Source organism: Bufo gargarizans, chromosome 5 (genome assembly GCF_014858855.1).
Source record: "Bufo gargarizans isolate SCDJY-AF-19 chromosome 5, ASM1485885v1, whole genome shotgun sequence".
Classification (NCBI taxonomy): Eukaryota; Metazoa; Chordata; class Amphibia; order Anura; family Bufonidae; genus Bufo; species Bufo gargarizans.
In genome coordinates, this window is record NC_058084.1 from 147512612 (window position 1) to 147533588 (window position 20977).

Sequence of the window (20977 nt, forward strand, 5' to 3'; positions counted from 1 at the left end):
CGAACGAAGTCTCGCACAGGCGCAGTACCCACTGAGGGCTGCGCCTGTGCGATCAGCAGGAGACTGAGGGCAGCAGCTTCATCCTCGTCACTGGGCATGCGCTGAGCCCAGTGACGTCCGATGCTCGCTCTTCCCTGCTGACTGAGGGAAGAGCGAGCATCGGACGTCACTGGGCTCAGCGCATGCCCAGTGACGAGGATGAAGCTGCTGCCCTCAGTCTCCTGCTGATCGCACAGGCGCAGCCCTCAGTGGGTACTGCGCCTGTGCGAGACTTCGTTCGGCGTGAGGGAGAGGGAGGAGAGGCTGTGGCAGGCTGGGGGCGGCGGTTAGACAGTACAAGGAAGGCGGGCTGGGCACTGTAAGAGGGGCGGTACTGGGCTCTCTAAGATAAACAAAACGCCCCTCTGGGCACCTTCAGGACACATTTACATATCAATCAAAGTCGTTTTTTGCAGTAACTGCTGGACGGATTTCAAGATAAAAGAGCACAGCCTAATCCAGGTAAGCTGTGCTTCATGGCTGCTTTAAAATCGTTTTTTGGCTTAGGGGAGGTGACAGAATCCCTTTAATCTAATCATTTATGAAGGTGGCTGTAATTTTATAATTTATTTATTTTGCCTTTTATTGCTTCTGTCTTCCTTTCTGGGCTGTGGTCACATGATGTCACGGGAGAGAAGGATCGGGCAAGCTGAATTTTATTTTTTCAGCTGATCCTTTTGTTCTCTGAGGAATTTAGCCACCACAGGATGGTCTGACAGTGACTCTCTCCCCATTGACAGAACATTCGTGCTCAACTGAGTCCGGAGAGAGAGGTGTCGGCCAAACACACTATTTTTAGGAAGATCTGACCAGAAGTTGTACTGACGTAAACAAAGGGGGTTTTAGCAAAACAGCTTGCTTTAATCAAACATTACATGTCCCTAAAATGGTGCATTAAAAACTATAACTTGTCCTGCAAAAAATAAGACCTCATACAAGTACATTGATGAAAAAACAAAAAAGTTATAGCTCTTGGAATGCAATTTGTAAAAAATGTGGGTGGTCACTAGGGGTTAAATTAGTAGCATAATATCATCTTATCCAATCGGGTCACTGCTCCATTTTTAAAAGCCCTATGGAGCAGTGACAGGTGGAGTCTGATTGCTTATGACCATTTTTTTTCCAAGAAAATAAAATAAAAATGTGCAAGGACTCCTATGTCAGGTCTGACTAAAGGTTGGAGACAGTTTTTGCCCTCATACAGTATAGAAATAATGGGGAAGATTTATCAAACTGGGGTAAAGGAGAACTGGCTTAGTTGCCCATAGCAACCAATCAGATTCCACTTTATTTTCCAAAGGAGAGGTGGAATCTGATTGGTTGCTATGGATAACTAAGCCAGTTCTCCTTTACACCAGTTTGATAAATCTCCCCCAATATGTTAAAAATTGTTGAATGGTCCAAAATACACAACCCTGCAAGTTTTTTACGAAATCTGTGAAGGTGAAATAGAAATAAATGTCAGTGTATGTGGAATATATTGATATCAGAACCTAATAATCTTGCAGGAAGATTTGTTGCCAAAGGACATGGAAAGTATCATTGATGATTTGAAGGCTGGGAAAGTTCCTGATCCTGGACCAAGGTAATGGACTTGTAGTATTTGCCTGTATTGTATGTGCTATGTTAAAGGGGTTAATGGATTAGCCAAATTGTTTTGGTGATGGAACTTGTGTATTCGGCAGTAATCTACCATTATCGGATTTTACCACTTGTTGTTTTCCAACCTGATTGGGTATTTCGGTTTGTTCTAAGTATCACCAGATCACGAGAACTAGGCCTGTGGTGCTCCTTTTGAACGGAGCGGCAGACATGTATGCAATCAGTTCTGTGGGAATGCCGGAGATAGCCGAGTGCGCCAGCAGCCCCACAGAGCCGAACGAAGAGGCAACGCACATGCATGTCCGCCACTTCATTCAAATGGGGATCAGTTGGTGCCCCAGCAGTCAAACACTTCATAAGGGGGCAACCCCTTTAATAGACAGGACTGCACAAGGTAAAAAGCGTGATGTTAAATGCTACATTCTGCCAATGTTACTGTGGAACTTTACAGACTGGTTCAAACGGTCTGCAGTAAAGTTATTGTAATGGGTGTCTTTAGAAATTCTACACTTGTTTCCTACTCTTCTAACACTATTTTTGGACTGGTTCAAAACGGCTACCAATATAATTACTATTTAAAAAAAAAAAAAAAAAAAAAACAGTAACATCAGGATCTCCATTACATTCCCCATATTAGAATGCTACCTTCCATATTCCATCGCCAATTTTCTCAAACACTTTTATTCAATATGTTAATTAGCTTCTGAAGGTGCCCAGGGGCGGCGTTCATGTGGCCATTGCCCAGGCCCCTTGGTGCTTTTCATACAAAACCCCTCCCCTTTCACCCCTCTGACCCACCCAAGGTTCTTCTGATTACGTCCTCCTCTTAGTGAGAAATCCAGGGCCGTTCAACAGATTTGCCTCGCCTGCACACTTCATTCCCCATTGTGGGCAGAGGCACCAGGCCAGCTAGATCGGGATGTACGGGCCAGCACATGCGCATTAAACGCTCTTGTGCCTCTGCCCATAATGGAGAATGAAGTGCGCAGGCGCGGTGAATCTGTTGAACGGTGCTGGATTTCTCACTAAGAGGAGGACATAATCAGAAGAACCTAGGGCGGGTCAGAGGCGTGAAAGGGGAGGAGTTTTGTATGAAAAGCGCCAAGGGGCTTGGGCACCGGCCGCATGAACATACATGTCTGTTACCCCTGGGCACCTTTAGAAGCTAATTTAACATATTTGAATAAAAGTGTTTTTTCTGAGAAAATGCAATATGGAAGGTAGCATTCTAATATTGGGAATGTAATGGAGATCCTGATGTTAGTGTTCTATAATGGTGATTTTAGGTGACAGACTCCCTTTAATATACTGCTGACACAGTGTGAGACTTTATTCCCATGGCCCTCTGAACCATTGGATTTACAGTGTAGCCAGTTAACCTATTGACGTTTTTTCGCTACATTGAGGAAACTGTAGGACATGTGAGACGATAATCGCCACACAAACTAAATTCCTGTTGTGCCTATGGCACAATCTGACTTGCAGCCCTAGCTTCTTAAAGGGGTTGTGCAGTGACATTGTATTGATTAGTCATTAAAGGGGTTATCCCATGACTAATGTAAAAAATAAAAATCACACCTCATATAGCCCATGACAACCTCTTTCTAACAAAGCTAGAACCAGCCCTGTACCTCACATGGATCCACAGATCTCCCCATTCATTGCTCTTCTAGATTTATATTAAGCTGACAGCTCAGGGGCGTGTCTTTTCTGCTGCAGCTCAGTGGCAGGTCTCAGCTCAGCCTATCACAACTCGGGGGGCGTGTCTCAGCTGGCTATATCCTAGCCTGCAGATCCAGGTGCTGATGGTCAGTACCCCAGCCGATCAGCTGTTTGAAGGGGCACACTGTCTAGATCAGTGGTGCACAACGTTTACTGGTTGGGGGCCACATTGCCAGACTGAACCAACAACAAGGGCCAAAATTAAAATTTAAAGGGGTATTAAGAACTGAAATACTGTATTTATGGCATATTGAACACACAGTATATACCATTTATGTCTAGTTCCAGGACTCCCATCTAATGGGAGAAATACATAAAAAATACATGTGAGCAGCCACAAGACATAGACATACATGTCTGTTACCATATGGTATCAAGAGCCACAGGTTGTGCACCCCTGGTCTAGATTGTAGTGTCAGTGCCGTGTAATTATAGTTGTTTGTCCCATACAAAGCTACAATGGCCTTGGGTACACACTGAAGAGGACGTAGCTCTTCAAACTGCTGATCAGCAGGGGTCTGAGGGTAGGTCAAAAATATCATGACTCTTCAGTCACAGCACTGACTCTTCACATGCCACTATCGACAATCTTGCTTTTCATCCTCTCACGTTATGCCAGTGCTAACCACCATTTTGCAGGCGACATTAACCATGGCACTTGCCCAGTAACAACCAAGCTGAATGACTTGGTTACTGGTCTGTGTTCCCCATGATTATCCCTTTCCGTGCTGCTCATGTCTGATTGTTTTATGTAGATAGCCCAAGGCACAACAAAGGCCTCCAGGGCTGTCCAAAAAAAAAAAAAATCATGCTAGGCATATGTGTGTAAGGGTGGGTTCACATCAGCGTTATGTATTCCATTATAATACGGTTATAACGTCAAATAATGGAATCCATAAGACAGAAGTCAAAACGGAAGCCTTTAAGAGGCATTACGTTTTGATCTGTCATAATAGAAATCTATGGGAATCCTAACAGATCCGTCTGGTTCCCGTTATACAAGACTGAAAACAAAGTCTTGTTGACAGGCCTTTTTTTCTCCGTTCTGCATACCGGAAATGGGACGGATCTGTTATGATTCCCATAGACTTCTATTAAGACGGAAAGCAAAGTGGAATGCCTTTTAAAGGCTTCCGTTTTGCATTCCGTCATAATACAAGTCTATGGGCAGCATAACTGATCCGTCGTGGTTTCCGTTATGCAGGATTGGACTCCTGCATAACGGATCAGTTATGCTGCCCATAGACTTGTATTATGAAGGATCAAATCGGAATGTCTCTTAAAGGCTTCCGTCTTATGTATTCTTTTATGGCTTTCCATTATAACATGGTTATAACAGAAAGTAACAGAACACAACGCTGATGTGAACCCACCCTAATTTATATTTCCAGGGAGCAATATAATGTCATTATAATGGAAAAATATTTAAAAGGAATGCATCGCATATATATCTTTTTCTGGCAGTTAAAAAACAGAGACACATCCTTTTTTCAAATCTGTTTTTATGTTCTGTACATTTTCATTCTATTTCCTAAACCTGTTTATAGGGGGCAGCCATTTTGCAGTTGTTAATAGCATTTTAGGCCTCATGCACACGACAGTGGTGTGTTTTGTGGTCCGCAAATCGCGGATGGTGTCCGGGTGTGTTCTGCAATTTGTGAAACGGCACGGACAGCCTTCAATATAAATGACTATTCTTGTCCTCAAAGCGCGGACAAGAATTGGACATGTTATATTTTTTTAGCGGGGCCACGCTGTCCGCATCTTTTGCGGCCCCATTGAAGTGAATGGGTCCGCATCCAAGCCGCCAAAACGGCCATGTGCATGAGGCTTTAGATGCTTTACAGCAGCCATGTAGGTCATAGACACAGTGGTTTGGAGGGGACTGGACTTCTGAGGGAGCGTATTCCAGGCATGGTCTGTGCAGGGGGCACTGTACAGGAAAGGAGTAGATGAGCTTTAATCATCTATTGTGAATAAGTGATATGTCATTGTAATTCTGACTGTGAAGAAATGTGATCTGTACAGACCAGAAAGTGGTGTTTTTACTAAGCTTAGTGGGATTTTAGGATTTTTTTTTTTTATATATATACTGACATGGAAAATTAAAACACAAAATATGTGATACAAATGTGTTATCCCATGAGTAACTTAAAAAAAAAAAAAAATACATTATATAATAAATGACAATCTTTAGAAAAATAAAAATAAATAGAACCAGCCCTGCACCTCACATGGATCCAGAGATCTCCCCATTTATTTCTTTGCCAGATTTGCCAAGGTGTGTTCCTTCTGCCACAGCTTCCACCCTGTAAGGCCTCATGCACACAACTGTTGTGTGCATCCGTGGCCGTTGTACCGTTTTCAGTTTTTTTTTCGCGGACCCATTGACTTTCAATGGGTCCGTGGAAAAATCGGAAAATGCACCGTTTTGCAGCCGCATCCGTGTATCCTGTCCGTCAAATAAATATGACCTGTCCTATTTTTTTTGACGGACAACGGTTCACGGACCCATTCAAGTCAATGGGTCCGTGAAAAAACACAGATGCACACAACATTGGCATCCGTGTCCGTAGGTTACTTTCATACAGACTGATCCGAAGATCCGTCTGCATAAAAGCTTTTTCAGAGCTGAGTTTTCAGATCCGACAGTATATTCTAACACAGAGGCGTTCCCATAGTGATGGGGACGCTTCTAGTTAGAATATACAACGAACTGTGTACATGACTGCTGCCTGGCAGCACCCGATCTCTTACAGGGGGCCGTGATCAGCACAATTAACCCCTCAGGTGCTGCACCTGAGGGGTTAATTGTGCATATCATAGCCCCCTGTAAGAGATCAGGGGCTGCCAGGCAGCAGGGGGAAGACCCCCCCCCTCCCTCCCCAGTTTAAATTTCATTGGTGGCCAGTGCAGCCCCATCCCTCCCTCTATTGTAATAATAACATTGGTGGCACAGTGTGCGGCCTCCCCCGGCCCCCCCCTACCTCCCTCTATTGTAATAAGAACATTGGTGGCCAGTGTGCGCCCCCCCCCCCCCCCCTCGATCATTGGTGGCAGCGGAGTTCCGATCGGAGTCCCAGTTTAATCGCTGGGGCTCCGATCGGTAACCATGGCAACCAGGACGCTACTGCAGTCCTGGTTGCCATGGTTACTTAGCAATAGTAGAAGCATCATACTTACCTGCTGGCTGCTGCGATGTCTGTGTCCGGCCGGGAGCTTCTCCTACTGGTAAGTGACAGTTAATTTAGCAATGCGCCGCACAGACCTGTCACTTACCAGTAGGAGGAGCTCCCGGCCGGACACAGAAATCGCAGCAGCCAGCAGGTAAGTATGATGCTTCTACTATTGCTAAGTAACCATGGCAACCAGGACTGCAGTAGCGTCCTGGTTACCGATCGGAGCCCCAGCGATTAAACTGGGACTCCGATCGGAACTCCGCTGCCACCAATGATCGGGGGGGGGGGGGGGAGGGGAGGCCGCACACTGGCCACCAATGTTATTACAATAGAGCGGGGGAGGCCACACACTGTGCCACCAATGTTATTATTACAAGGGAGGGAGGGGAGGGCGCACTGGCCACCAATGATATTCAAACTGGGGAGGGAGGGGGGTCTGCCCCCTGCTGCCTGGCAGCCCTGATCTCTTACAGGGGATATGATACGCACAATTAACCCCTTCAGATGCGGCACCTGAGGGGTTAATTGTGCTGATCACGGCCCCCTGTAAGAGATCGGGTGCTGCCAGGCAGCAGGGGGCAGTCATGTACACGGTTTGTAGTATATTCTAACTAGAAGCGTCCCCATCACCATGGGAACGCCTCTGTGTTAGAATATACTGTTGGATATGAATTTTCACGATGTAACTAATATCCGACAGTATATTCTAACATAGAGGCGTTCCCATGGTGATGGGGACGCTTCAAGTTAAAATATACCATCGGATTGGAGAAAACTCAGATCCAATGGTATAAAAGGGACTCCAGACTTTACATTGAAAGTCAATGGGGACGGATCCGTTTGCAATTGCACCATATTGTGTCAACGTCAAACTGATCCGTCCCCATTGACTTGCATTGTAATTCAGGACGGATCCGTTTGGCTCCGCACGGCCAGGCGGACACCAAAACGGATGAAAAGACGGTCACGGACCAACGGAACCCCGTTTTGCGGACAGTGAAAAAATACTGTCGTGTGCATGAGGCCTAACTGTCCCACCTTTTTAAGAATAGACCAGCTGGTGGTGGTTAAAGGATGGAATTGAGCATGTGCGACCACCTTAGTAAGGTTGACAGAATATAAAAAATATAAAAACTGCATGTAGCACTATACAGATACATTTTATTGAAGTACCCAGTGGCTATCAAATATTTAATGACATGCAGTTACAGAAGTATTCAGAGCTAGGTGCTGGTTTGAAGAATGTAGAATACTTTACTTGGGACAAGCCCTTTAAACAATCTGTCACTGGCACATCAACTTGAAAAAGCAAAAAAGTCTCCTTATGGGATCAAAAAAGTTAAATAAAATAGAATGACAAATTACAGTTTTTAATTTATAAAAAGTGAACAGTAAAAATGTATCTTGTCAATTATGGGGAATAGTAAACTGGTTCAGGTGTATGATGCTGTTCCTAGCAGCAAAAGGGTTAAATATTCTCTCTTGTATCGCACCTGTAAGACTGTATGTTGAACCATATTTTTTTTTTTTTCCCCAGAAATGGCAGATTCTCGTGTGAGCCTGCTGGAGGACTAACCTCTCTGACTGGACCTCCACCAGGACCTGGCTTTGGTGTTAGGGCAGACCTCTGAATCTTAGTAAATGTATCTGTTTGTAAACCTAAACAATAATAAAGTTATGTCATAAACCACAATACCTATAGATGGTGCAGTCATGTTCTAATATATACATGGTATGAATTCTGTCACAACTCCATAAGAAGCAGTCCTCTTTCTATTAACAGTGATTTAGCTTTTTCTCTGCGGAGCTGGTCCGGTTCTCTTGCCACTGTTGGTTTACAGACAGCACACAACCACTGCAGCCAATCAGATTTTACCGCTAAGGACAGTGACTGGCTGCAGCAGTCATGTGTCCCATTCTAGTATGGCACTGTGCATGTGATTGCTGCTGCAGGGTTAGGAAGCTCCTTTGTCTCCATGTGCAGTCTATAGACAGACATGAAACCAGCTAGTCTCCACCCACGCTCTGAAAAACTGAGAATTACAGAGGGAAAACTGTTAGAAATGCCAGATACAAGTCATGTAATGGGCAGATAGTTATTCCTCATGGTACACCCACATTTCAGCCTATTCTAATAAAGTGTAAGGCTGAGTTCACACTTCAGTTATTGTGGGTCAAAAACACAGAACAGGTGCAGATCTTTCCTTTTACACCTGATCTGAGTAGGCTTCACTACTGGTTTTGGCTCACAATAACTGATGGAAATAACTGGAGTGTGAACTCGACCTAAGTGCGCATTCATGCGACCCCTGCTGTGTTTTGTAGTCTGCAAAACACTGATGCCCGTCCATATGCATTCCGCAATTTGAGGAACGGGCAGCCCATTATAGAAATGCCTATTCTTGTCCACAAATAGGACATGTTCTAACTTTTTTGTGGGGCCACGGAACGGAGCAACGGATGCGGACAGCACATTGTTTGCAGTCTGAATATTTTTCGGCTCCGTTGAAATTAATGGGTCCGCACCCATTCCGCAAAATTGGTCATGTGAATGAGCCCTGTCATTTCAGGTACTTTGAGAGGGGAATCCTCATACAGGGAATCATTTCTTTTAAAACATAGTCAGAACCTCAGTCTTAAATCTTTACACTAAACACATAGGACAACATTTATCTAGTCTGGTGTTCCCATACGCCGGTCTTGATTCCTCTGCGCCATAGTGAGAGGCAAATGCCTCTCAATAACATTAGGCGCATCTCTGGCAGTCCATGCGCCAGAAACTCAAATCAAGGGGCTAGCGTAGACTTGAGATATCATTTGCCAGTTTCTGGAGTAGGTTATAGTAAATCTGGTGCCTGTGGGAAGCCCCGTCCTTCCCACTAAGCATCACCCCCTTTTCTGCCATTTTAGAAAAGTGGTGAGATGGTCCAAAAGTCGCAAATTATGGGGTAAATATGACGTGCCATAATTTGACTTATTGACAAGTGACTGATGCTGAAATACACAGTTGGCCATTGTAACAAAAGCCACTATAACCAATACTGTGGCTTCAGAAAAGGCCTCATGAACCGTACCAAGAAGTAACGCTTGTAGGGAAGAATAACGAACAGAATCAGACAGACTTCCATACAAGTCTATGGGTGCTGGACAAAACTATGGACAAGTTTCTCGGAGGAGCCACCAGGAGTTCTGCATGTTCCTGACAAGGAACCAAATCTGTATAGAAAATATATGTCACAGGGAAATGATGAAAATGGAGATTTGATCAAATCCCTAAGGGAGATGATGTTCCCTAAAGAAAGTAAGTTATTTGATAATCGAATCCCTTAACTGTTTTAGGCCTCTTTCACACTTGCGTTGTCCGGATCCGGCAAAACGCAAGTGTACTGAAAGCATTTGAAGACGGATCCGTCTTCAAAATGCTTTCAGTGTTACTATGGCAGCCAGGACGCTATTAAAGTCCTGGTTGCCATAGTAGGAGCGGGGGAGCGGTATACTTACCATCTGTGCGGCTCCCGGGGCGCTCCAGAGTGACGTCAGAGCGCCCCATGCGCATGGATGACGTGCCATGCGATCACGTCATCCATGCGCCTGGGGCGCCCTGACGTCACTCTGGAGCGCCCCGGGGAGCCGCACGGACGGTAAGTATACCGCTCCCCCGCTCCCCACTACACTTTACCATGGCTGCCAGGACTTTAGCGTCCCGGCAGCCATGGTAACCATTCAGAAAAAGCTAAACGTCGTATCCGGCAATGTGCCGAAACGACGTTTAGCTTAAGGCCGGATCTGGATCAATGCCTTTCAATGGGCATTCATTCCGGATCCGGCCTTGCGGCAAGTCTTCAGTTTTTTGGGCCGGAGCAAAAAAAAGCGCAGCATGCTGCGGTATTTTCTCCGGCCAAAAAACGTTCCTGTCCGGAACTGAAGACATCCTGATGCATCCTGAACGGATTTCACTCCATTCAGAATGCATTAGGATAATCCTGATCAGGATTCTTCCGGCATAGAGCCCCGACGACGGAACTCTATGCCGGAAGACAATAACGCAGTTGTGAAAGAGCCATTGGTGAAAAGTTTTTTATATTTTTGATAATACAATAATATTGTTTAGATATTTGGATGGGAGTCAGACTTTCTCTTCAAAATCTAAGATTTTTTAGTACCTACTTCCATAACATCGTATTTTTTTCCGTAATAGTACTGTTTATGTGTCCGTTGTGGTTTAAAAGGGAGTCTTTCACGCAGATTCACCCTATTAACAGTGTTATGTCCACGGCATCCCCCCTATTAAAACTGTGCTTACCGTTAGTTCCTTGCTAGCATCGTTGTGGAGAAAAACACTTTTAATCCGCATGCAAATGAGTCTGTGAAGATGCCCAGGGGGAGGACACTACATCAGAAGTTTAAAATAAAAGGTGAATAGTAATTACATAATGGGATGTAATAAAAATAAAATGCTTTTTCAGAGTTTTTATTTACAATTATTTAGTATAAAATAAATGTTATGGTGCACAAAGTAAATTTAAAATATTATATGCACACAACTGTGATAACCTGGCAAATTCATTTATCAGGTAATTTCGTTTAAAATATGAACAGCATAAAAAAAAAAAAGCTTTTTCCCCAGCAAAATTTATATAAATGATACCGTTATTTATATGCAGCCCCCAAAAACATAATGAAACTTCTCCTGCATAAAACCCCTCAGACAGCCACGTAAATGGATAAAAAAAAAATTAGAAGGTTATAGCTGTGAAAACTGAGTCATAGAGGCCGTGTTCACACGTACGGCAGCCTGCCAGATCAGACATTGCTGGATTCCTATTGACTGTAATGAGATTGGGATGTGATCCAGCCACTTTCGGGCAGCATTTGTGCTGGATCAGCTTGCCGCAAATGTGAGCGTGACCTAAAGGTTTTTTCAGGCCTGGTCATTAAGGGGTTAACTAGGTATTAAAAGAGCCCTAAGGAAAAAAGAAAAAAAAACTCCTGACAATATTTGCTCCATTCTGCAGCTCCCTGTGCACAATTCTGTGTCTGAACAGTGAGCGAGGCTGCAGCCTGTGTCTCTCCACCAGCAGGAAGTGTCAGCAGGATGTCGGGCACCAATCAGCTGCTGAGTCACAGTCTGCACACAGCTCTAAGCGCAGCTGGGAAATCCCCTCCGGCTCCATTCTTTCCTCCCACATACTGCGGTGGCATCAACTATTACTGATCTGTACTGCTAGTAGGACACAAGCGCTGTACAGCGCCTCTCGTCTGCCAGTCCCCATTATCACAAGGATTAGGGTATGCTCACACATGGCAGATTAGATGCAGAAGTTTCTGTGCCACCTCCATACATTGGAATTTGGTTTTATAAGAAAGCATGCACGTGCCTGTATTCAGCAGCAGAAAACCCTTTAACCACCTTAAGGCCCCTTTTAAACGGGCGACAATCCAGCGCCTCACGCATTGCACCCGCACTGAATCCGGATCCATTCACTTCAATAGGGCTGTTCAGATGAGCGGCGATTTTTGCACATCACTTCTGCGTTGTGTGAAAAATCGCTGCATGTTCTATATTCTGCGTTTTTCACGCAACGCAGGCCCCATAGAAATTAACGGGTCTGCGTGAAAATCGCAAGCATCCACAAGCGGGTGCAGTGCAATTTTCACGCATGGTTGCTAGGAGATGATAGGGATGAGCAACCCCTTTAGGCTAGGTCTACACAACGACATTTGTCGCGCAGGGCACAACTACACTGCAACATTTTGTCGCGGGACAGTTTTTATGATTGTCTGTGGTGTCGCACTGCAACATGCAAATACTGACGTGACAGTCGCAGAAAAATCCATCTCGAATGGATTTTTTGCGACTGTCGCGGCATGTCTCATGTTGCAGTGCGACACCACAGACCATCATTAAAAAAAATTGTCGTGAGACAAAATGTTGTCGTGTAGACCTAGCCTTAAAGTCTAAATACTGTATTATTTTACCTTATAACATGGTTATAAGGGAAAATAATAGCATTCTTAATACAGAATGCTTAGTAAAATGTGCCTTGAGGGGGTTAAAAAAAAATATATATAAATTACCTCATCCACTTCTTTGCGCAGCTGGCATAGTCTTCTTTCTTCTTCTTCTTTCAGGACCTGTGATGTCAGCGCAGGTCCTGCTGAATGAAGATAGAAGGACCTTCTATATTCATTCAGCAGGACCTGCGCTGACGTCAGCGAAGGTCCTTTTGCAGTTCATTCAAGAAGAACAAAGAAGAGGAGAGAAGAGGTGAGTAATGTTTTTAAATTGCAGCATGTTCTATTATACTGTGTTTTTCATGCCCTTTAAAAAATGGATGGGGCCGCTTGAAAAATGGAAGGCCTCCAGGTGCAATGCGTTTTTCAATGATGGTTGCTAGGAGATGTTGAAGGTTATTCATCAGTTTTTCTTCATGCGAGTGAAAAACGGATGCAAACCGTACCTAAAAAACAAACACTGAATGCAAGCGCAGACAACACCGATTCAACTTGCATGTACGGTAAAGCCATTCCTATCTCTCATGTGAAATGTGAAGGCGAAATAGTCAATCATCGCGATTGATCGTGCCCATACTGCTGCATGTAAATGCAATTCTCACCCCCTCTGACGAGCAGGCAATGATCAAGAAGAAACGGTCCCGTCCCTTCCCAATCGCTGTCTGCTCAGTTAACACGTGTAAATACACCGTGAATTTACACTAGCAAATCTGCCCATAAGTGCCCTCCTCCTGCTTTCTCTTGCCACCTTTAAGGAGGACTTATCACAGGGTATAGGAGTGTATTTTATTTCAAAACACAAATTGCACCCAAACATAAAAAAAATTTTTTTTTTCCAAACTGTAACTTACAAATATTAAAAAATTAAAGAAAAACAAGGCTTTGAAAAAACTTCTTAAAAACTGACTTTCTTTCCCACTGATGCCTTTCTGAGACACTGACGTTAAAAACTGACACATTCTATTGCGGAGGGCAAGACCCCACATAATGCTTACATGGAAAAATGGGCTACCACCCTTGGATGGCCTCTTTCTCCCAGTGCCTGGCAGACTGTATGGAATAGGGCAGCCCAGTCATCTATTTGCACCATACCCCTGCACTCCTACATTCCATAACCCCACTATTCTGTCTGTCTGTCTGCTGGAACCACGTGGGTTCTTTGTATCGTATTTTCTGGACGTGCTCCAGTATCATCCCATTTTGGCGGGAGGTGAGGGACGTGACTCATTCCTTTTTTGGATCCCCTGTCCCGCTAGACCAGGGGTAGGCAACCTCCGGCACTCCAGCTGTTGTGAAACTTCAACTCCCAGCATGCATACTTGCTCTGCTCTTCTCAGAACTCCCATAGAAGTGAATGGAGCATGCTGGGAATTGTAGTTTTACAACAGCTGGAGTGCCAAAGGTTGCTGATCCCTGCGCTAGACCCAAAGGTCTACTTACTTAGGGCTCGTTCACACGACCGTGCTGTTTTTTGCGGTCCGCAAAACACGGATGACGCCTGTGTGCCTTCCGCAATTTGCGGAACAGAACAGGAGGCCTATAAGGCCTCATGCACACGGACATTTTTTTTTTTTGCGGTTCGCAAAAACGGTTTCCGTTGTTCAGTGATCCGTGTCCGTTTTTTCTTCCGTGGGTCTTCCTTGATTTTTGGAGGATCCACGGACATGAAAAATGAAAAAAAAAATCTAAGTCAAGTTTGCCTTTGAAATGATAGGAAAAAACGGACACGGATCACAATCTTGTGAGCATCCGTGATTTTTCACGGACCCATTAACTTGAATGGGTCCGTGAACCGTTGTCCGTGAAAAAATAGGACAGGTCATTTTTTTCACGGACTGGAAACACTGAACAACGGCCGCGGATGCACACAACGGTCGTGTGCATGAGGCCTTATAGAAATGCCTATTTGTGTCCGCAAAACAGGAGTCATAATTTTTGGGGCCCATGGAACGGAGCAACGGATGCGGACAGCACACACAGTGCTGTCCGCTTCTTTTGCGGACCCGTTGAAATGAATGGTTCTGTATACGACACGCAAAATACGTTCGTGTGAACGAGCCCTTAACCTGCCACCTCTGGGGTTGGACAAGCACTCCTCCAGGCTGCTTCTCTCACTATTGTACTGCAGCCAAATCCTGGAAGCAGACTACCCCTCCTACTAAGTCAATGCTTATAGCCAGGATCCGTGACTTCAGGTCCTTGGAATGTCTCACTGGGTCCCTTAACAACACCATGGAACAATTACAAACAATATGGCTACCCTGGGATACACACCTGGCATCCCCCTAATCGTCTCCCCTCCCACCCCACCCTTACTCCCCCCTTACCTGTTCCTTTCGTGTCCTGTCAGCTGTCTTATCCCTAGTCCTGAGTTTTACGTTTTATGGGACCTGTACTACTACACGCAACGTTCATTGGGTATGTTCCCATTTTTATGGTCTGCCAAATGACTCTGTATGAGCTGTCCTACCATTTCATGTTTTTCCCTTTTCTTCCTTTCTGTATTATTGAAAATGTGCACGCTATGTGCTAATAAAAATCTACAGTATATAAAAAACAAAAACGGACACATTCAATTGTATGGTGGCTATCAGTCAGTGAAAAACGGACAGGATAGAACATGTTCTAATTTTTTACGTCCGTTATTCCCTGGCCGTCAAAAAATCTGCCATGTGAATAACCCCATACACTACCATTGGTCTTAAAATGGACGTGTGATGGCCGCTAAAAAAAAATGTACATCACATGTCCGTTTTTCACTGTTGTGTGCATGTAGCCTTAGGGTTCATAGGGCTACATACACAAATGAAGTCCGAACGTCTTGAAGAGCACCCCCCATTATGACAAGTGTAGAGACTGTGCATAGTGCTTAGGGCACTTTCACACTAGCGTTATTCTTTTCTGGCACCGAGTTCCATCCTAGGGGCTCAATACGGGAAAAGAACTGATCAGTTTTAGGCTACATGCACACGAACGTTGTTTGTTTCGGTGTCCGTTCCAATTTTTTTTGCAGATACGATGCGGACCCATTCATTTTAATGGGTCCGCCAAAAATGCGGTATGTCCGTTCCGTAGCTCGGCAAAAAAAATAGAACATGTCCTATTCTTGTCCGTTTTAGGCATTGTTACAATGGATCTGCAACAACAAAAAAATGGCATACAAAGGTCATCCGTTTTTTTTGGCGGACCGCAAAGCACATATGGTCCTGTGCAGCCTTATCCTAAGGGCTCATGCACACTACAGTATTTTGCGTTCAGTATTTCAGCATGCGGTACATATACTGAACCATTCATTTCAATGGTTCAGCAAAAAAAACAAAAAACTGAAGTGTCTCTGTGTGCATTCTGTTTCCGTATTTCCATACTGTGAAGAGATAGAACATGTCCTATTATTGTCCGCAAATCACTGTGCTTGGCTCCATTCAAGTCAATGGGTCAGCAAAAAAAATAAATAATGGAACACATACAGAAATGGAAATGCATCCGTATGTCTACCGTATCCGTTCCGTTTTTGCAGAACCATCTATTGAGAATTTTATGCCCAGCCCAATTTTTTCTATGTAATTACAGTATACGCCATATGGAAAAACGGAACATAAACTGAACTGATCTGTGAAAAATGGACTGCAAAACACTGAAAAAGCCATACTGTCGTGTGAAAGAGGCCTAATGCATTCTGAATGGAGAGCAATCCGTTCAGGATGCATCAGCATGTCTTCAGTTGAGTCTTTTTGACAGCATGGTGCGGTTTTATCTCCATCCAAAATTACGGAACACATGCCGGATCTGGCATTTTTTCACATTGAAATGCATTAATGCCGGATACGGCCCCGAGTGTTCCGGCAAAACAGATCCGACATTGCGGTCTGCACATGCTCAGACCGCAAAAAATGTGAAAAAAATAAATAAATGCTGGATCCGTTTTTCCGGATGACACTGGAGAGACAGATCCGGCATTTCAATGCATTTGTCATACGGATTAGGATCCTGATCTGTCTGACAAATGCCATCAGTTTGCATGCGTTTTGACGGCACTGCCTTCCGGAATCCTCTGCCGCCAAGTGTGAAAGTACCTTTAAATGATTATATCTAGACACAGCGGGATCAAGCAGTACGCCACCGGGCACAATGGAAGCTGCTCTTCCGGAAGACCTGACCAGATTCCTACAGCGAAATAGTCCATTTACATATGAGGTGCCCATACAAATAAAAATAAATAAATATATATATATTTTTTAAAGCCGCATGCACAAGACCATAGGTGGCCCGCGTCTGCAATATACGGTCACTGGCCGTATGCACACCGTATCACAAATACGGCCCCCTTTCACTTGAATGGGTCCACAATCCGGGAGATACGGTGCATGTACTACTTTTCTGTGGTGCGGATCGCAGACCCCATTCGTGAATAGATCCGTGTCCAACGACAGGTGTGCATGAGGCCTAATGGTTATATTTTGTAAGTATACGCTCATAGCTTCGCAATGGGTTCTCGTTACATTGCAGGAGTATGGGGGAAATGAATGAGATCACACAAAACTGAAGCCAATGCCAGTCACGGAATACTTACCCGGCCCGATCCTCCTGCCACTGCTCGTCTACAAGCTGCAGCGGTGAGGCGCTGGTATAGGGCACAGGACCACTGCAGCCAATCCCTGTAAACAAGCAACGGCAGGAGCCCCGCATCGGCACCGCAGAGAACAGCTCTGGAGACGTGGAGAACGGATTTTTATTTAGGCTATTAGACGGCTCGTCTGAAATTTTAAAGGGGTTATCCAAGATTAAAAAATAAACACGGCTGCTTTATTTCATTGCGATCCATGGGTTGTGCTCCGTATTGCAGCACTGCCCACTGATTCCAATGGAGCCAGACAACCGTGCTGGTTCTGGAAGAGAGCAGCCATGTTTTTATAAGCCTTAGGGAGCATCCACACGACCGTGTTTTTCTTCCGTGTCCGTTCCGCAATTTTTGCGGACAATTCCTTTCATTGTCATCCGTGTGCTGTCCGTTCCTTTTATTTTAGATCATGTCCTGTACTTGGCTGCAAATTGCGGTCCGTGGCCCCATAGAAAGTCAATGGGTTCGTAAAGAACGGATAGCACACGGAAATGCATCCGTATGTCATCCGTTTTTTGTGGACCCCTGGACTGAAAACATTCTAGGAAACCCCATTTCAGTTTTTTACGGACCGTGAAAAACGGATGACACACGGAAGCACCACATCTGTATTATAGGGACTTACGGAACGGAAAGATAACTGAAGACATGTGGAACACATGGATCCGTGATTTGCCGACCGCAAAACCAACACGGTCGTGTGAATGCTCCCTTAATCATCATCATCTCGGACAACCCCTTTAAAGTGGCATAAAAATAAATTAAAAAAAGAATAGCGTAAAAAAATAAAATAAAAGATAAATCTACACTTGCTGGGTCCCTTACGACACACAACTGGCCAATCACTGTGTGCAGGGGCTCGGGAAGCGATGGATGGGAGTAGTGGGGGTCCAGCGAGGGGAGGATTTTTTTTTTTTTTTATGTCAGTCTGACCCTTTAAGAAAAATAATCTCCAACCTCTTTAATTAAATGTCAATAATAAGGTGATTGACTGTGTGAATGAACTATGCAAGCCGCCACAGCAAGAGCACAAGTACCAACCACACTACAAGTCCCAGGAAGAATCCTCACCAGTTGCCATAGTTACAAGCCCCGTCCCTGCTGAAGGACTAGCCGGTCCTCCTCACACAACAGATTTCAATAAAAAGCCGCTGTCAAAACAACAGATGGTTGCGTCACTGCCGCAAGTGACGTCACCATCCCTTCCGAGGGTTCGCGCATGCGCCCGAGGCCTCTAGATGACAATACTCACTGCGCCATCACAATAGTGAAGGCGAAACCGACAATGGCGACCCGCGCGTTACACACAGGAGACAAGAGACAAAAACGGACAGCCGGAGAGAAAGACTGGGGAGCAACTACCGGAACGCGACCGCCCGTGTCACCTCTCGCCCTCCTCTCCTTTCGAGAACCTTCTCCTCGGCACAGGCAGCCCCCGAGTGACGTCAGTGCCCCAGCAACCAATCACAGAAGGCAGGTCTGTTTCCAAGTGCCAGCTTGTAACAAGTGGTTCCGCCCTTCCGTGACGCCACGCGGGAGGGGGGGGGGGGTCTGCGGACAGATTTGTAGAAATGCGTTATTTCTGCCAGTCAGGGCCATTGGCGAGTGTTAGTGGGGGATGGGCTATTAGCTGACAGACATGACTACTGTACGTGGGATGCTCATACAGATAGCGCCCCGTTACAGCTGCACGGCCCCATTGTTATGGAAACCTCCCTCTCAGACGCTGGTGGCTATGTATGGCTTCTGACTGACAGCTCTCCGTCGCCCCGCCCCCAGCTCGCCCAATCCCGCTCCGCCGGCCTGGCATCACGTGGTGCGTAGTGCCTCGTCCAATCCGCTGTGGGTCGCTGAGGGCTGTGCGCTGGGGAGGCGGAGAGCGTGTAGTGAGGGGGAGGGCGGCAGAGAGGGACGAAGAGGGGTGTGAGCGCTGCTGTGAGGAGACTACCGGGGGACTGAATGCCCTGCACCCCGTCTCGTACCCCCAGCACCGCTCCGGTCTTCGGTGTGTGACAGGCGGGATAGTTTCCGAGGCGTTGCGGCAGGTAGGTGGCTGTGGACGGGTCACATGGGGAGGGGGTGGGTAAGTGTAGGCCGGGGAATATCAGGGGTTGGCAGTGGGTTCCGTGCCTTGTTGTCTACCACACATGACATGGTGAACTCTGTGGTAACCAGGCTGCGGTGCTCCGGCTGGAGGCCTGGCACTCCCGGGGCACAGCGGTTGGCAGGCCTGGCAGTGTGTGCAGCTGCTCTCCACACCCCCTGCTCTGTGTGTGCCCACTGCCCCTTCTGCAGTGCCTGCCTCTGTCTCTACTGAGGGGGGCCTGTAATGCTGTGCCTGCTGTCTCCCCTGGCATCACCTTCATTGGCCCACACTTCCTATTTTCTAGCCATCTCCTGTGTCCTGACTTTGTCTTTGCCCCCTGGAGATATGGGAGTCACAGTGGCGGTAGACAGCTGTCACCCTGATGGCATAGTGTGCGGTGGTAAAGTTGTATGGGGGCACAGTGCGATGATCTGCTTGTGTTGTGATGCTGAGGATTGGTCCTAGAAGAGCAGCAGGAATGGCTGCTGTACGTGTCACTGCCCATCTGTCTGCATTGCTGTGGCTCCGGGATGCCCACCCTTGGTGTTCGGTGCTTTTTACTTTCCCTACATCCATGGCAGATCTTGACGTGTTGTAGAAACAGCCTTTGGCAGGTCCTTCAGCTCCGTCAGGCCGCAAGTTACCATAATAACGTTAACGTGGATGTTCTTCAGAAATTGATTGGAACCCCCTGACAGCGCTGACATCTGGAGGGGGTTTAGATGACCCTGTTGGTTGTGTGGCACAGTTTCCTTTCGTTGCCAGTGTTTTCTGGGCAGTGCGTCCACATATTTTTCAGTGGTATGGTATAAAGCAAGTGGGAAGAAAGGGGGTGTGTTCCTTCTCTCTCCACAGGCGAGCACTCGGAGACAATGCAACCCAGGCAGGAATGCCGCATAGAGAGGAAGAAATGGCACATCCTAGCAATAAGCTGGCCGGAGGCAGGGTGACATGGTATCGTGCGTCTGCATTCATGCCCTACTTGGCTTTTATATCATCTGCTATCTGGCAAGGAGTTCACTGCTCCACCTTCTTTTCTGGTGCACCCTTAAGGATTGCTACCACTTGAGAACACGATACAATGATTGTTCAACTTTTCCTTGACCCCCTCGGCCTAAGACTTCCATATTATGTATTGTTTAAGACCTTGTTCACACTTGTTTCCGTCGTATATTCTGTTGTTTTTGACAGGAAGAATAGCGTTGTGTGCAGCATTATTCTTCCTGTCAGACAGACTCTGGCAGACCCATGGGGGTGTCACCGCTGGTGCCTGGCAGACCCATGGGGGTGTCACCGCTGGTGCCTGGCAGACCCATGGGGGGGTCATCGCTGGTGTCTGGCAGACCCATGGGGGGGGTCACCACTGGTGTCTGGCAGACCCATGGGGGGGGGGTCACCACTGGTGTCTGGCAGACCCATGGGGGGGGGGGTCACCACTGGTGTCTGGCAGACCCATGGGGGGGGGGGGTCACCACTGGTGTCTGGCAGACCCATGGGGGGGGGGGTCACCACTGGTGTCTGGCAGACCCATGGGGGGGGGGGTCACCACTGGTGTCTGGCAGACCCATGGGGGGGGGGGGGTCACCACTGGTGTCTGGCAGACCCATGGGGGGGGGGGTGGTCACCACTGGTGTCTGGCAGACCCATGGGGGGGGGGGGGGGGTGGTCACCACTGGTGTCTGGCAGACCCATGGGGGGGGGGGGGTCACCACTGGT

General features: G+C 46.4%; 2 protein-coding genes and 1 long non-coding RNA gene across 7 annotated transcripts in view; 2 read left to right on the forward strand and 1 right to left on the reverse strand.

The window, feature by feature from the left end:
• Positions 1-8235, forward strand: part of NDUFV2 (NADH:ubiquinone oxidoreductase core subunit V2) — a 34482-nt gene extending 26247 nt beyond the window's left edge. Inside the window, exons 7-8 of the mRNA XM_044295857.1 lie at positions 1548-1624; positions 8080-8235. Coding sequence (XP_044151792.1) covers positions 1548-1624; positions 8080-8173 — 171 coding nt within the window. The 3' untranslated portion in view covers positions 8174-8235. The remainder of the gene's footprint in view (positions 1-1547; positions 1625-8079) is intronic.
• A 136-nt stretch (positions 8236-8371) lies between these two features.
• LOC122939685 lies at positions 8372-18632 on the reverse strand. Of its 2 annotated transcripts, none has more exons than XR_006390137.1 (3): positions 18247-18632; positions 10846-10932; positions 8372-8575 (listed from the first exon to the last, which is right to left on the reverse strand). It is a non-coding gene; the product is annotated as an uncharacterized LOC122939685 (long non-coding RNA). The 2 variants fall into 2 exon arrangements; XR_006390136.1 differs by having other exon boundaries at positions 18538-18630.
• A 400-nt stretch (positions 18633-19032) lies between these two features.
• ANKRD12 (ankyrin repeat domain 12) overlaps positions 19033-20977 on the forward strand; it is a 111759-nt gene continuing 109814 nt past the window's right edge. For 2 of the 4 annotated variants that reach the window (XM_044295818.1, XM_044295820.1), the window contains exon 1: positions 19033-19220. The gene's annotated coding sequence lies outside the window, so the exon portion shown is untranslated. The remainder of the gene's footprint in view (positions 19221-20977) is intronic. The other 2 variants (XM_044295817.1, XM_044295819.1) reach the window with 1 other exon arrangement.